Source organism: Squalius cephalus (assembly GCF_949319135.1).
Source record: "Squalius cephalus genome assembly, chromosome: 2".
NCBI classification, from domain to species: Eukaryota; Metazoa; Chordata; class Actinopteri; order Cypriniformes; family Leuciscidae; genus Squalius; species Squalius cephalus.
Window position 1 is genome coordinate 27,843,818 of NC_137123.1, and position 13,618 is coordinate 27,857,435.

Sequence of the window (13,618 nt, forward strand, 5' to 3'; positions counted from 1 at the left end):
GTGGTTAATTCAATGAGACATACTTTCTAGCTTGGTGAAGGTGAAGTCTTTTTTTATTGGCCAATAATACAATGTGGCTCATGGCTGGCCACTGATGTTGTATGCATCTATCATCAGGTCATCATTTCATTACATCCCATGAATCACTGCTTTTCGGGGCCAAATGCAATCTCGTATTGACGCCATTCTCCCTTCAACTTGATTAATCAGATGTACTATTTATTTTCTTTCATTTAAAAATTTCAAACCTTTTTTCTTTAAAGGGATAGTTCACCCTAAAATGAAAATTACGTCATCATTTACTCACCTTGGTGTTGTTCTAATGCAGTGTGCCGTTCTTTATTTTTCGGACCACAGACGGAGAAATTTTAAAAATGTCCCACTCGCATTCGTCCATATAATGGCAGTGAATTAGCGACCAGCGTCAAGCTTTTAAGAAAAGATGCAAAAGTATCACAGAATGGTCTCATGCCAAGCGTTATGGGGGTATATGATAGGGTTTGGTGAAAAACGAACTGAAATTTAATGTATTATTGAATGAAAATCCTGATCTTGGCCTGATCTCTATTAGTGGCATTGTTCACTCCGACTCACCCAGTAAAAGCACAGTTGTAAAAAATCATGATTAATAATAAAAATAGCTGCAACTAGTTGTATGCAATTTTAATTTTATCTTTATATGAAATTAAATGTGAATTTAACATGATATTTGATACTGAGTCTGATGAAATATAATTTAGTAAATGTATTATTTTTTATTATTATGCATTAAAATTTATTTTCTTTTGTAATATTAGAATAAAGCTATCCCTAATATTATGAATTAGATCACAAGAGTAAAACAATGAATGCATTTCTGGGTCAAGTGCTCTTAGACTTCATGGTTCCCAATTGTATCGTTCTCTCATCAGTGTCTTTTTTTAGTTGCCACTAAAACATAAAAATAGGGCATTGTATTAGCATTTTTACAATTACCAAACCTGAAGTTTGGGCCTGACTCACGTGTGAATGTGTCTGTGTTCTGTGCTCCACACATCATTTACTCAGTCCATTGTTTCTGGTAGGAAACAGACCAGTGTGTTATTTCAGGAATCACTGTAAACAAAGGCATGGAAGAGGCCACATACAATAGTCTTGTTCATACTCTTTTTGTTGTGTTTGGGTTTCCTGAATAAACAGAAGGGAGTCAATGCAGAAGTGGTCATTTCCTACAAGGATTATATTTTTCCTCTTTCCACGATTAGAGCTATTTTCCTTGGTATGTGGTACTGAATGTTTGCAGGTAACAATGTGGGTTTAGAATCGTGTTCAGCTACTATGTCAAAGGTTTTATGATAACATTTGAAACTATGCAATCTTAAAGTCATATTTCATGTAAATGGTTACATTTGTATATATTCTGGCACAGCGAAGTGTCCTGTATCATGAAAAATGACCTTCAAGTTTATACTTTCAAAAAATTGTCAAACTGTAAAGCTCCTGTTTGTTCTGAGGATCTCCTTTGAAAGTGAGTTAGGTAGGGAGGCCTAGAAAAGCATTGCTTGTACTTATCCGGCCCCCAAAAAAGTATTTGATGTTAATAATAGGTTTTACAGCAAAATGCAAGAGTAAGAGAAAGCTCATTTCCTACCATTTGATTTAATAAATTGTCTGCCGTAAACTTGGTGATTTGCCTAATGAGATTTCGATTTAAAAAAAAAAAAGTATGTTTATTCACCAGTCAAATGTGATACAGAGTGGCTGGAACCAATACCAAAGACTGGCCTTCTGGAAAGGGGAATTCTGTTGAGACTCAATTTCTAGTTGTTGTTTTTCTAAAAAAATTTAACACCTCTACAAGAGGGGGAGGGTGTTTTTTTATCGACAGCCATGATCAGCTATGTGGGTAAACTGGGCATGTTTCCTGGAATGTCCCAGACAGCAGTATCATTTTCCATCAGGGACTTCAGGCTGTTTCAGACGCCGTTGGTGTTTTCACACTTCTTGCAAACTTTCATTCCGCTGCGGATTGCGGGGAGGTCAAGACTTTGGGGGTTTGATTGCGTGTGCTAGGGTGTCTCTTGGTGCTGACAGACATGGCTCCGTCTTCACAGGCAATCCTGGATCCCATCCACAGCTTACTGAGTAAGCAATACTTTCAATTGGCTGAGTCGAGACCATTGAGTTCTGATCATTCCATCCATTAAAGCATGATTTGCATGTCTCAGTTTCACTCTTCACATTCACACATTTTGACATGGGAAAGCTTTACTTATATCTGTTGGTTTATTGTGGTACATTCATTTTAAAAACCCATCTGATGAGTAAATAATGATTTGTAGTGTCAGCATGATTAAATACAACAAAATGTTACCGGTGTACAGTTGTATTCTTATCTAGTGATAATAAATAAGTATTCTTATATTATCTAGTATTCTTATCTAGTGATAAGAATATGATAAAACTATTGAAAAGTTAATCACTTGTGTTTATTATCCCTGATTAGATCTCCAAATATTGATTCAGTGAGTAGAGTCACAAACCATCTTTTCTAAATCAATGAGAGATTGAAACATTCAATAGAAATAACATTAAAACAACTGATATTTATCTTAGTCGCTTTGGGATTTATACAATATGGCATGCTTAACTGTTGCAGTGGTTCTTTCCAGCACGTTGATCAAACCCTCTTCAGTATGTATAGCTCTGGTGTAACTGTAGGCATAACTATGTTGCTGTCCAAGGAATAGTTTGCCCAAAAATGACAATTCTGTCATCATTTACTCATGTCTTTCCAAAACTGTATGAATTTCTTATTTGGAACATGAAAGAAAAAATGTCTTTCTTTTTTTTTCATACAGTGACAGTCAATGGGTAACCAAAACTTTTGGTTGACAACATAAATGATGACAGAATTAAACATTTTGTGTGAACTATCCTGTTAAGTGTTACTCTGATATATAATCCCTCTTAATGGGATAGTCCACTCAAAAATGAAAATTCTGCCATTATTTACTCATCCTTATATTGTTCTAAACCTGTGTAACTTTCTTTCTTCTGCAGAATGTAAAATATATTTTGGGAATGTTGGTAAACCAAAAATGTCTAGTTACCAAACAGTTTCCATTGACTTACATTGTAATTTTCGTTCATATAATGGAAGTCAGTCAGAACCAAATCTGTTTGGTCACCAACATTCTTCAAAATATCTTCTTTTATGTTCTGCTGAAGAAAGATTGTCACACAGTTTTGGAACGAGTAAATGATGACAGAATTGTCATTTTTGGGTGGACTATCCTTTTAAGAAAGAGTAATTTTTCAGGCATTTGGTATTTCCAACAAGTCTCAAAAATTGTGTCCTTCCCTAAGAAAAAGTTAATTGTGACAAAAGAATTGTGAAGAATTCTTTGTAGGAGAAGCTGACAGGCTGCTGTTTTATTCTGTTTCTCTGTGTCTTATCAGGAGCATTCAGAGCCAGACCAGGTGGAGCAGTTACGTTCAGCGGGTAGCGTGGATGAACTTATGAGGATAGTTTACCCCAGTTACTGGAGCATGCTGAAGTGTCGTTCCAAGGCGGGATCGCGCTTACCTCACAGAGAATACAGCTCCACAGAAACAAGGTCGGAGGAGGCCACCTTTGCGGCTGCTTTCATCAATCTTGAAATTATTAAAAGTGAGTGACTTAATTTAAGACCGGCACAGATTGTGCTGGCAGTGTTTTTTTGTCATTATTGTCTAGAATTTATGCTTTTTGACAGTCCTGACAAGAAGTTTCTTTAGGATGCCAAGAATGTGTCAGACCCTGATCTGCAATAATTGCAGTGCATACAAATCCATGTATTTCACTGCTGGCCTTTTTTTAATGTGCCTCTTCTTCCTGTCTCGCTGCGCTTCCTCCAGGTATTGAGACAGAGTGGAGAAAGACCCTGTGCATGCCACGCCAAGTTTGTTTAGATGTGGGGAAAGAGTTTGGGGCAGCTACAAACACCTTCTATAAACCACCCTGCGTGTCTGTCTACAGATGTGGGGGCTGCTGTAACAGTGAGGAGCATCAGTGCGTGAACATCAGCACTTCATACATCAGCAAGACGGTGAGTGACTCTTTCAGCATGTGTTTGTGTCCACAAATCTGTTTGGAACCAATGATGAGCAGTACTGACCTATCTTGTGTATCTTTGCTGATGTTAGTGTAACCCCAACATCTCGCAAGAGAGAAGAACTAAGAAAAGGGCAACAACCACAGTGTGTTTCTTGCAAATATAACAAAGTTTATTATACACATTCAACAGTAGCACATTGGGTATTAAGAAATTGAAAAGAAACAAAACAGATAAAAAGAAATATATATATATTTTAACAGTTTAACAGGGTTCCCAATCCTATCCAATGGTGATTACAGTACATGCCAATAAGTGCACATTCAATCACAGATCAAACAAAAACACTTTCACTCCAAACTCCAAAGCAAAAGTAATCAAATCAAACCACCATAAAAGAGTAACCCATCTATAAGGAAATGGGAACCACAAAAGAAACAAAACAAGCTCACACATTAAATCACTTTGCCACTTCACCGTGCAAGACCCAATTCAACCTTAGTCATCTCTTCAGACACCCCTTTAAGCCACCAATGTTTTCAATAAGTAAACGGCAATCATGCATCATGTGTAAAGAACAAAGAAAATACAATTCATGATTGCCCTATAAAAAAACAAATAAAAAAAACATTCAACATAAAAAAAAAAGAAATTACAATATAAAAAGCTTAAAACCAAATTTCCCAAATCAATTCCATTGAGATCAGTACCTGTATTCGTACATGTATCTGCTTAATTCTCGGAGGAACCATTCAACCCATTTCCCAGAAGGACACTACAACAAAAATCAAATACAAATGTTAAAACTAAACAACTCACTTTAGCCATAATAAACCACAACCCTTACCTTCACATTTCATTTCTATGCTGCTCATTAATCAACTGGTCTTTTAATCTGCTATTACACAGCCTTGAAAAACGCCACACAGCTTCTCCTTAGCACATGGTACCACGAAGAGAAAGCCCAACCAGTTTGATTTCCTTTTATAGTGCCTTGACTCATGGGCTTTGTAGTGCAACTGATTTGAAATTCAAGTTTTTTTGTCAAGCTTTTTGTGTCATTCGGTGGACTTTTGATAGCTTCAGGACTTTTGCGAAACCTACAGATTATACTTCTGCATTTTTTTATCCGTGCCCATTGACAGTCGGATCGACAGAGGGTTATTAACAGAACAGTTATTGTAAGGGTAGGTTTATAACCAAAAAAAAGTATTGTACTTTTATACTCTTTAAACAGCATTATGGTAAAATGTAACATTATGGCAGCAGCTTTCTTACCTTACAAGTAAATTGTCCTCGGTTTTCTCTAGTCAGGTAGCACTGATTTCAAACAGTTTATTTTTGCTTTTCATCTGCATAGGCAGCCAAGTTTCACTGAAAGTCAATTTTGCCAGCGCGGAAGTATCCCTTTAATACTAACATTGGGGAATGCAGGAATAATGACTTCAAAATGAAAAAAATAAATTAAATCTATTTATTGATAAATATTTATTTGACTGACTATCCAAAAACACAAGGATTAAGAGATATATACAGTTATTTTATGTGAACTATAAATATACTATAAATGAAATGCAGTTATTTCTAAAAACAGGATTGTCTTTTAAATTTGACACACTTTCAGTTTAAGCCCCGCCCACATCTAGTTCTGTCTGAATACAGATGCAGAATATTTTTTCATTGTATCAAATACAGATACATATGTAGGCAACTGTTTCGTTGCATACCCTTAACTAACACCTTATATATAAATCCATTTCTCACAAATATATATAATATACACAATATATAATTTAATTGTAAACTTGAATAATCCTACTGAATAAAATTACTGCTTTGAATAAAAGTGTCTGCTTTTGTTTTAAAGCCTACTTCCCTGTGCAGAGAGAACTGATCTGTTCAGCTTTGATTTAGAGAGTTGTGGACAAGGCAGGGGTTTGGTTGGGAGGTCATGGCTGTGAATTATTTGCAAGAAGGCCTCCTTTAATTGCCCACTTATTTTGGGTGGGCTGACCTTAGCAGGCAATGGGTTCTCCTCTTGTGATTTAAACCATGACGCCCTCCCACCAGTTGAGCATCTGAGCAGGTCAAGGTCTCCATGTCCACGCTACTGCAGCAGAGACGTACCACTCCCATTCTGGGCACGAAGCCTGAACAACAGATGCAATCTGAAGATGTTTCAATATATTTTAGTAAGATTCGGATTATGAAATTACAAGCTCCAGGTTTCATTGACAAAATGACTGGGTCAAGAGTAAAATATGCATCAGATGAACATGGTTGTTTTTTGAATTAATGGTATTAGTATTGATACAATATTGACATTGGGCACAATATAATGTAATGACAACAAGACATCAAGAGTGAAATATCAAGTTTATATCTGTGATGTACTGTAACAAGGGAATCTGTTAGCTTGTCATCTAAAAAAACATATTAAATGGACTTCTGGTTTTATCAAACCCTTGTCTCACCTGCACATATGTAATACCCATGCCTAGTAGACTGTTAATCCTGCAGTAAAGTCATTTTATCATCAAGACTGGTGGGATGACAGATTTACAGAGTGATCAAGTGAAGCTTTTGAGATCACTTGTCCTGGGAAAAGCAGTTAACAACTAAATAATGGAGTTCTGCAAACATCAAAGAAAGAGTATTTCACAAGCTTTCGACCCTATTCCATTTAACCAGATCAATCTTCTGTATGCTGAGTAGAGCTGGGTTGTTAGTGTTTCCATTGTATTTGATTTAACATTAGGGGCCCTATCTTACTCGCGGCGCAATGCAGCGCCAAGCACGATGCAAGTGTTTTTTGCTAGTTTAAGTCCGACGCAGTTATCATTTTCACGTCCTGTGCCACATTGTTTAAATAGCAAATGCATTTGCACCCATTTGTGCGCCCATGGGCATGCTGGTCTGAAAACGAGGTGTGTTCTTTCGCATTGTTGGTGCGTTGCTATTTTGAGGCAACAGAAATAGACTACTCCATTGACCAACTGAAACCTGGTCTAAAGTCAATGGCGATATGGTGGAATCCGGCTTGTTCTGTAGATGGTCTGCTTGCGCACTTTTACCTCGCACACGAGCAGTTCCGTTTGCGCTCTGGAGATGCGTTCGGTCTTTCCACTATCAAATTCCGCCATGTAAAGAGCGAATCTGCCATGGCACGAGCGCAACTTGCATTTAAAGGGAATGGGAGATGAGACTCTGATTGGTTTAACGTACGTAAATCCCAAAACACACCCATTACTCATTAAGAGAATAGGGACAACCCCTTTAGACCATTTTTCCCATCGTTAAACTAGCAAAAGTGGATTTGGACACGTCCTAAGTGAACTTGCGCTTTAGACCATGCGCTTAAAAGGTGTTATAAATAGTTTTCTTATAATTACATTGTGCCTTTGTATTGCCTGTGCGTTCTGGATTGATGCCAGTCCAATACAATACATTTTCATAGATTTTGAATGCTAAAGAAGTTATCTTTAGATGTACTGTAGCTATGCAATTAGAAAGTGGCTATATGATGCTTCTGTGTAACTAAGAGGCATAGAAGAAGATGAGTCCAAGGAGAGGCAGAAAAGAATATCTGCCGAGTTAAGTGAGCCAAGCAGAGGAGACTGGAATATCCCATAATTCTCTTCCTCATCGGACATAATAAATTTATGTGCACCTTGAGAGCTCCTGATCCAACAGGAGCTGAAATTGGAGGTTTAACATTCCAGAATGTTTGGAAGCTTGTTTGTTTGTTTGTTTATCTTGCTGAAAGAATGTGCTGCCTTGGTTACAGAAGGTTTCTATAGCACCCACTATTCATGTCAAAGACACTGAACTTAGTGGAAGAGTAGAAATAAGAGTTTGATGAGTAGACAAGACAATACAGACCAAAAATGAAATTTATGGCATCTAAGCCTCATGTCGTTCCAGGCCTGTATGACTTTCTTTCCATGTTCTTTTCCATGCAATTACAATTATCTTTACTGAAGTTTTCTAACTTAAAAAAAAGACAAAGCAATCACCATATAAGTATCCTAAAGGTGGTGATTTACCATTCACAGCTCAATGAAGGACAGTTTATCATTGAATTTCGATTGGTTTTGAAGTTCATTGATGCTATTGTACTAGCACACAAGTCATATGGTGCTTCAAAGCAAAAACAAAAAACAAAAAAAGAAGCACATTCTTCAGAAATTCTCCTTTTATGTTCCACAGAGGAAAGAAAGTAATATGCATTTGGAAAAACATAAGGGTGAGTAAATAAGGACAGAATTTTCATTTCTGGGTGAACTGTCCTATTAAGGAATTAATTGAATCATGTAGATTAGTCAGATCCAATGATGCTTTGTTTTAGGCAAATTAGATTTTTTGAAAGCACACCTACTTTCCTAATATTCTCAATCATTCTCATAAAAAAAATCAACAATGAGACTCAATGTCATTTATGATATATATATGACATAAAACATAAAACTAAAACTAAATGTACTTGGCCATTTTGGCAGCACATTACTGTTACTAGCACTTATGATTGCACATTCAACATAAATTCCTTGGAATGTTTCCCCATAGCTGGAGGAAGTTTTGATTTATTGGTCTAACATTATTTGCCTGCCTTGCAAATTATCTTGCACGAGTTCCCCATTACCCATTTCCCCTTACCAGTTTGTTTGATCAGACTGTAGTTGTGGTTGTGTCTGTACACTGATTTCACAGAAAGACTGTGCAATCACAGTTGCACAACTCCTTTAGACATAAATCCATTCATTAATCTTGATTTAGATATAATTGACTGCCCACAATTCATTTTGACATCTAGCAAACTCCTAAAAGTACAAGTAACCTTTCATGCGGTCTCGCATCTTACGTCAGTTAGTCTGTGTTAGTCTGTAGTATTTTATTGAAAATGTGACCTTTCTTCTATTTTCACTCTGCAGTTGTTTGAAATCACAGTTCCTATCAAGCAAGGGACCAAGCCAGTCACCATAAGCTTCGCCAACCACACTTCCTGCAGCTGTTTGTCAAAACTGGATGTGTACCGACAGCGGCACTCAATCATACGAAGGGCCCTAGCAGAGTAAGTGTTCACACTCCTTTATATTTACCAAAGCACTATTTTTGAAGTGTGTAAACCCAAATGTTTTATGTCAAGGGTTTTAACATGTTAAATATTTAAGTTTACAGTATTCTCTCATTTATTTGTTCTTTTGAATGTTTGAGAGGTTAGACTAGAATGTCAATGTTAGACTAACACTGGTCTACACAGGGCTCAACTGTTGTCACGTTGCATCACGCCACATCAGCTTGAGGCTGTCTGTGAATGTGAAAACCATGGTTCCAAATCCATTTGTACTTTTTTTCAGAGGTAGCGCAAGGAGTTAAAGGAGAACTCCGGTCAATTTTAACATTGAGCTCATTTTTTTTGTAAGTTTGGAGTGCTGTCAGTACAGAGAACAACGACAAAAATCGGTGTTGCCTACACCTTGTTATCCTCTTTTTAAAATTTGCACCCTGTTGACTTCAATGGGGCAAGTTTTAAACCTGCTTTTAGCCTCTTAACATCCTTCATTTTCTTCCTGTTTTCGGTCGAAGTCCACAGTAATCGATTGTCGAGTTCACGCGCGTGATCATAGGTAACTAAACCTATGCGCGTGAACTCGACAATCGATTACTGTGGACTTCGACCGAAAACAGGAAGAAAATACAGGTATGAGCGCTGGCTGAATTAACATCACTTTTATTAATATCTTTCACATCTACTGCAGTCAGATTCACCCGTGTTCACTCTGAAGAATTCACTCACATGGCTGGGCACTTGTAATGACACATCAAGGATGTTAAGAGGCTAAAAGCAGGTTTAAAACTTGCCCCATTTAAGTCAACAGGGTGCAAATTTTAAAAAGAGGATAACACGGTGTAGGCAACACCGATTTTTGTCGTTGTTCTCTGTATTGACAGCACTCCAAATGTACAAAAAAATTAGCTCAATGTTAAAATTGACCGGAGTTCTCCTTTAAGTTAGAACTAGAACAGGGATTCAGTTTATTGTCTCATCCATGTGTAGTCAGTCTCACTGATTATGTATAATGGTTTAAGAGTGACATTTTGAATATCAATATAAAACTGTAGTTTTCCTTTTGAAGGTTGGGCACATTTTAGCTACGTTCCAATATCTAGTCAGTCAAGCACCTTAAATAGGCAGCTCCTAAACATCCTGGAGCCTCTCAAGTGATCCATTTGGAGCCCTCTAGGTAGCAATGCTGCACACCACATAAGAGACTAGACAAGTTGGATAACACTTTATTTTAAAGTGTCCTTGTTACATGTAGTTACTGTAGTAATAACTTAAAATTATGCATAATTACATGCATAATTACATGTAACTAAGTACTAAGTAAGTAAGTAAATGTAGTTAATTAAGACAACTCGTTACTGAAAGGGATAGTTCACCCAGAAATGAAAAATCTTTCATTATTTACTCTCCCTCGTGTCGTTCCTAACCCGTAAGTCTTCGGAACACAAATGAAGATCTTCACAACTGTAACTTTGACGCTTCAAAAAGTTCATAAAGAGATTGAAAAACGAATTCATATGAATTGAGTGGTTTAGTCAAAATTTTCTGAAGAGACGAGATCGCTTTATATAATAAACAGATTGAATTTAGGCTTTTATTCACATAAACATTAATCAACTCACACATCAGTTGTGGTAAACGGAAGCTCAAGCATGATCAATGTTTATATGTTACAGAATTTTCATTTTTGGTGAACGATCCCTTTAAATGTATATAATTACACTGAAACAAGGATACCACGATCCCAAGGATACCAAGGAATCCACGCAATAGGGAATTTTACGTAAGGGAGAAAAATGCAGTTTTTGCTACGGGTTCAAGCTGCTTACATGGTTTATCAGTGTACCAACAGAAAGTGGCTTGATTTTAAAGTGACTTCTGTATGAACCGTGCATCATTCATCACTACTCTATTGACACTGGTCCTAATTTGTGACTGCACTTTAAGATTATATGAGCTAATAATCTAAAAAACAGTAGCACATACAAATAGAGTAAAATAATACATTTTTTATCCCACTGAACTATTTTGTTAACACACATCGATAAAGTATTTGAATTAAAAAGTTTATTTACAATAACATTATAATAGGTTAACTTATAAGAGATGAAGTATCTTCATCCAAGACATTCAAGATGTTGACTTTATATAGTATACCAAATGTGCTTTGGCCCTGAGTAGCGTCTCATCAGCGGATATGTGGCTGCACTAATGTGTGTATTTTGGATGTAACTGCACACCCAATGACGTACAGTAGCTCATCAAATTGATTTTCATATCGGTGGTGTGGTGTGGCCACCCATTGTTAAGGCTGACAGAGAACTTCCTGTTCATATGTTGTTGTAGGATTTTTATCTGGAAAATCCCAGTAGAGAATCCTAATGAACTTACCGTGCAATGTACAGATTTGATTAACTAATCAGCACTGACATGTGAGCTACAAAGCACATGTATTATTTTGTTGCCTAATGATAAAAAGCCTATATTTATGTTATTTGTAACAGATGTTCAAATTAAAAAGAATTTTTCAATTAATTTTAGGCTGGTGGTACCTAATTGTCAATGCTGGTAGTATGCAATTCATGGGTTTGATTCCAGGTATTTTTAACTCAGTAAATACCATGACTTGCAGTTTTTACCAAAAGTGCATCTCTGCTTTTAATATACTGTAAGCTGCTTCGGATCAAAGCATTAGCTAAACAGTAACGAAACAGTTAATTTAACTTGCATTTTATGCATTATACAATATGGATGAAAAACTAGATATTCACGATTAACCATTTTAGAGTTAATACATTGACTGTAACCGCATGTACATTTAAAAGGCTTACAATTGTTCTACAGGGGTGAGAGGGTATGTATTGCTTGCTTAAGCTCAAACCAATATTGCCTGTGGATCACACTGTATCATCAAAACCAATTTGATACACAGAGCAACCTTGGGTTTTAGCCACCAGAGATAAAGAGAGAGACAGAAATATTTTTTCATCTCTAGTCCTAAACCCAATTTCTTTATCTCCGATGCCTTCGCATCTTCCCTTGCCGTCACAGTGAAGGATAGAGGAATCATTCTAATGAGAATAGAGCGGAGCGGAGACACACAGCGAGAGCCGTAAACGTGGAAAGATAATGAATCAACTGTGAAACTATATTCTTTTTTTTTCTTTTTTTTGCCGCATCAGCTCAAAAGTTTTCTGTAATGCAGCTTAGCATATTTAGCATTTTTTATATTATGCAATACTTAATCATTTGGGCTCCCCAAAAAAATCCATTTAGTCCTAGTCCGTTTAGTGTTCAGATTGCCATTTCTAACACCAAACCTAAAAGGATAGGGATATGTTCACAACCTGATTGGTCCGTGGTCCATCTTTTCAGCGATCTTGGTCCGCTTGTTTGGTGCACACCAGGGTTCAGATGGCAACGTTCACACTTATTCAGATGAACCGCACTAACAGAGTAATCGCACCAGGGTTCATTTTAACCAAACATGCCAAGTGTGAACACACCCTAAAATGGGCTAAGAGAGCTCCCTAGATTTTGGGAATCCAAGTTCCAAGTTCCAATTACACACTACTAAACTATCATTTGTTATCTTTTTGTCAATGACAATGCTGTTGTACAAAAGCAATAACAATGTAGATTGTTCTACATTGTGGTTTTTGGCATGACTGTGCTGTGGTGTCATGTTTTTGCATGCCAGAAACCACAATGAAGCTCAACCTCCAGTGTGTTTTTGCATAAACATTACAGGTGTTGATCGCATAAAACATCCTGGAAATGAGTTGCAAAATACTGTCTTGAGTAGAATGGGAACACTGAGTTTTCTATCATTCAGTGGGTTTTTTTTAGAATGAAGCACAGCCCCTGTTTTCAACCCTGTCTTGTTCCCTCGCATACTTTGTGTAAATGTTTATCATTTTATCCCCTCACAGAACGAAGGATTAGCCCATTCACTGTTCGTGACAGAAGTCAGCGTGATAAACAGTGACTCATTGGCACGCATACTCAGAAGAAAGGAGAGGAAAAAGAGTGAAAAATACTTAATAATGTACGCTTTGTGTGCAAAAACAGTGCCTGCTCTTTCTGTGTGGAGGAAATGTATTGATCCCACATGTGTGGCATTGGAAGCCAGTACGTTACGCCATTGCTCAGAGATCTGTTTGCAAACAGGAGGGGAAGCACACATACAGTGCAGTGCTGCCGTTGAACATTTGATGACTTTGTTTAGTAAAACATTTCCTGTCAGTTTGAGCAAGGAAGGCATTATGTCAGTAATAAAATATGAAATCAGTAATGAAAACTAGTCAAAAACTTTTACTTGTTGTCTTTTTATGCTGGTTAGTCATTTGCATTGTGTATTTGGTGCTGTATAGTGCATTCAAGGCAAGGATTAGCATCGCTAGCACTGTTATACCAGTTGAGCTACAGTGACTTCATGATAACTAACTTCATGGTGTTTACAGATGTCTCCAGA

The 13,618-nt window shown here is 37.0% G+C and overlaps 1 protein-coding gene across 4 annotated transcripts in view; it reads left to right on the forward strand.

Annotated features, from left to right (window-relative positions):
* vegfc (vascular endothelial growth factor c) overlaps window positions 1-13,618 on the forward strand; it is a 53,881-nt gene that overhangs the window by 23,626 nt on the left and 16,637 nt on the right. For 2 of the 4 annotated variants that reach the window (XM_079854047.1, XM_079854046.1), the window contains exons 2-4: window positions 3,442-3,652; window positions 3,880-4,070; window positions 9,008-9,147. In XM_079854047.1, coding sequence (XP_079710173.1) covers window positions 3,442-3,652; window positions 3,880-4,070; window positions 9,008-9,147 — 542 coding nt within the window. Of the gene's footprint in view, window positions 1-1,915; window positions 2,125-3,441; window positions 3,653-3,879; window positions 4,071-9,007; window positions 9,148-13,618 lie in introns of those variants that run through there. The other 2 variants (XM_079854048.1, XM_079854049.1) reach the window with 2 other exon arrangements.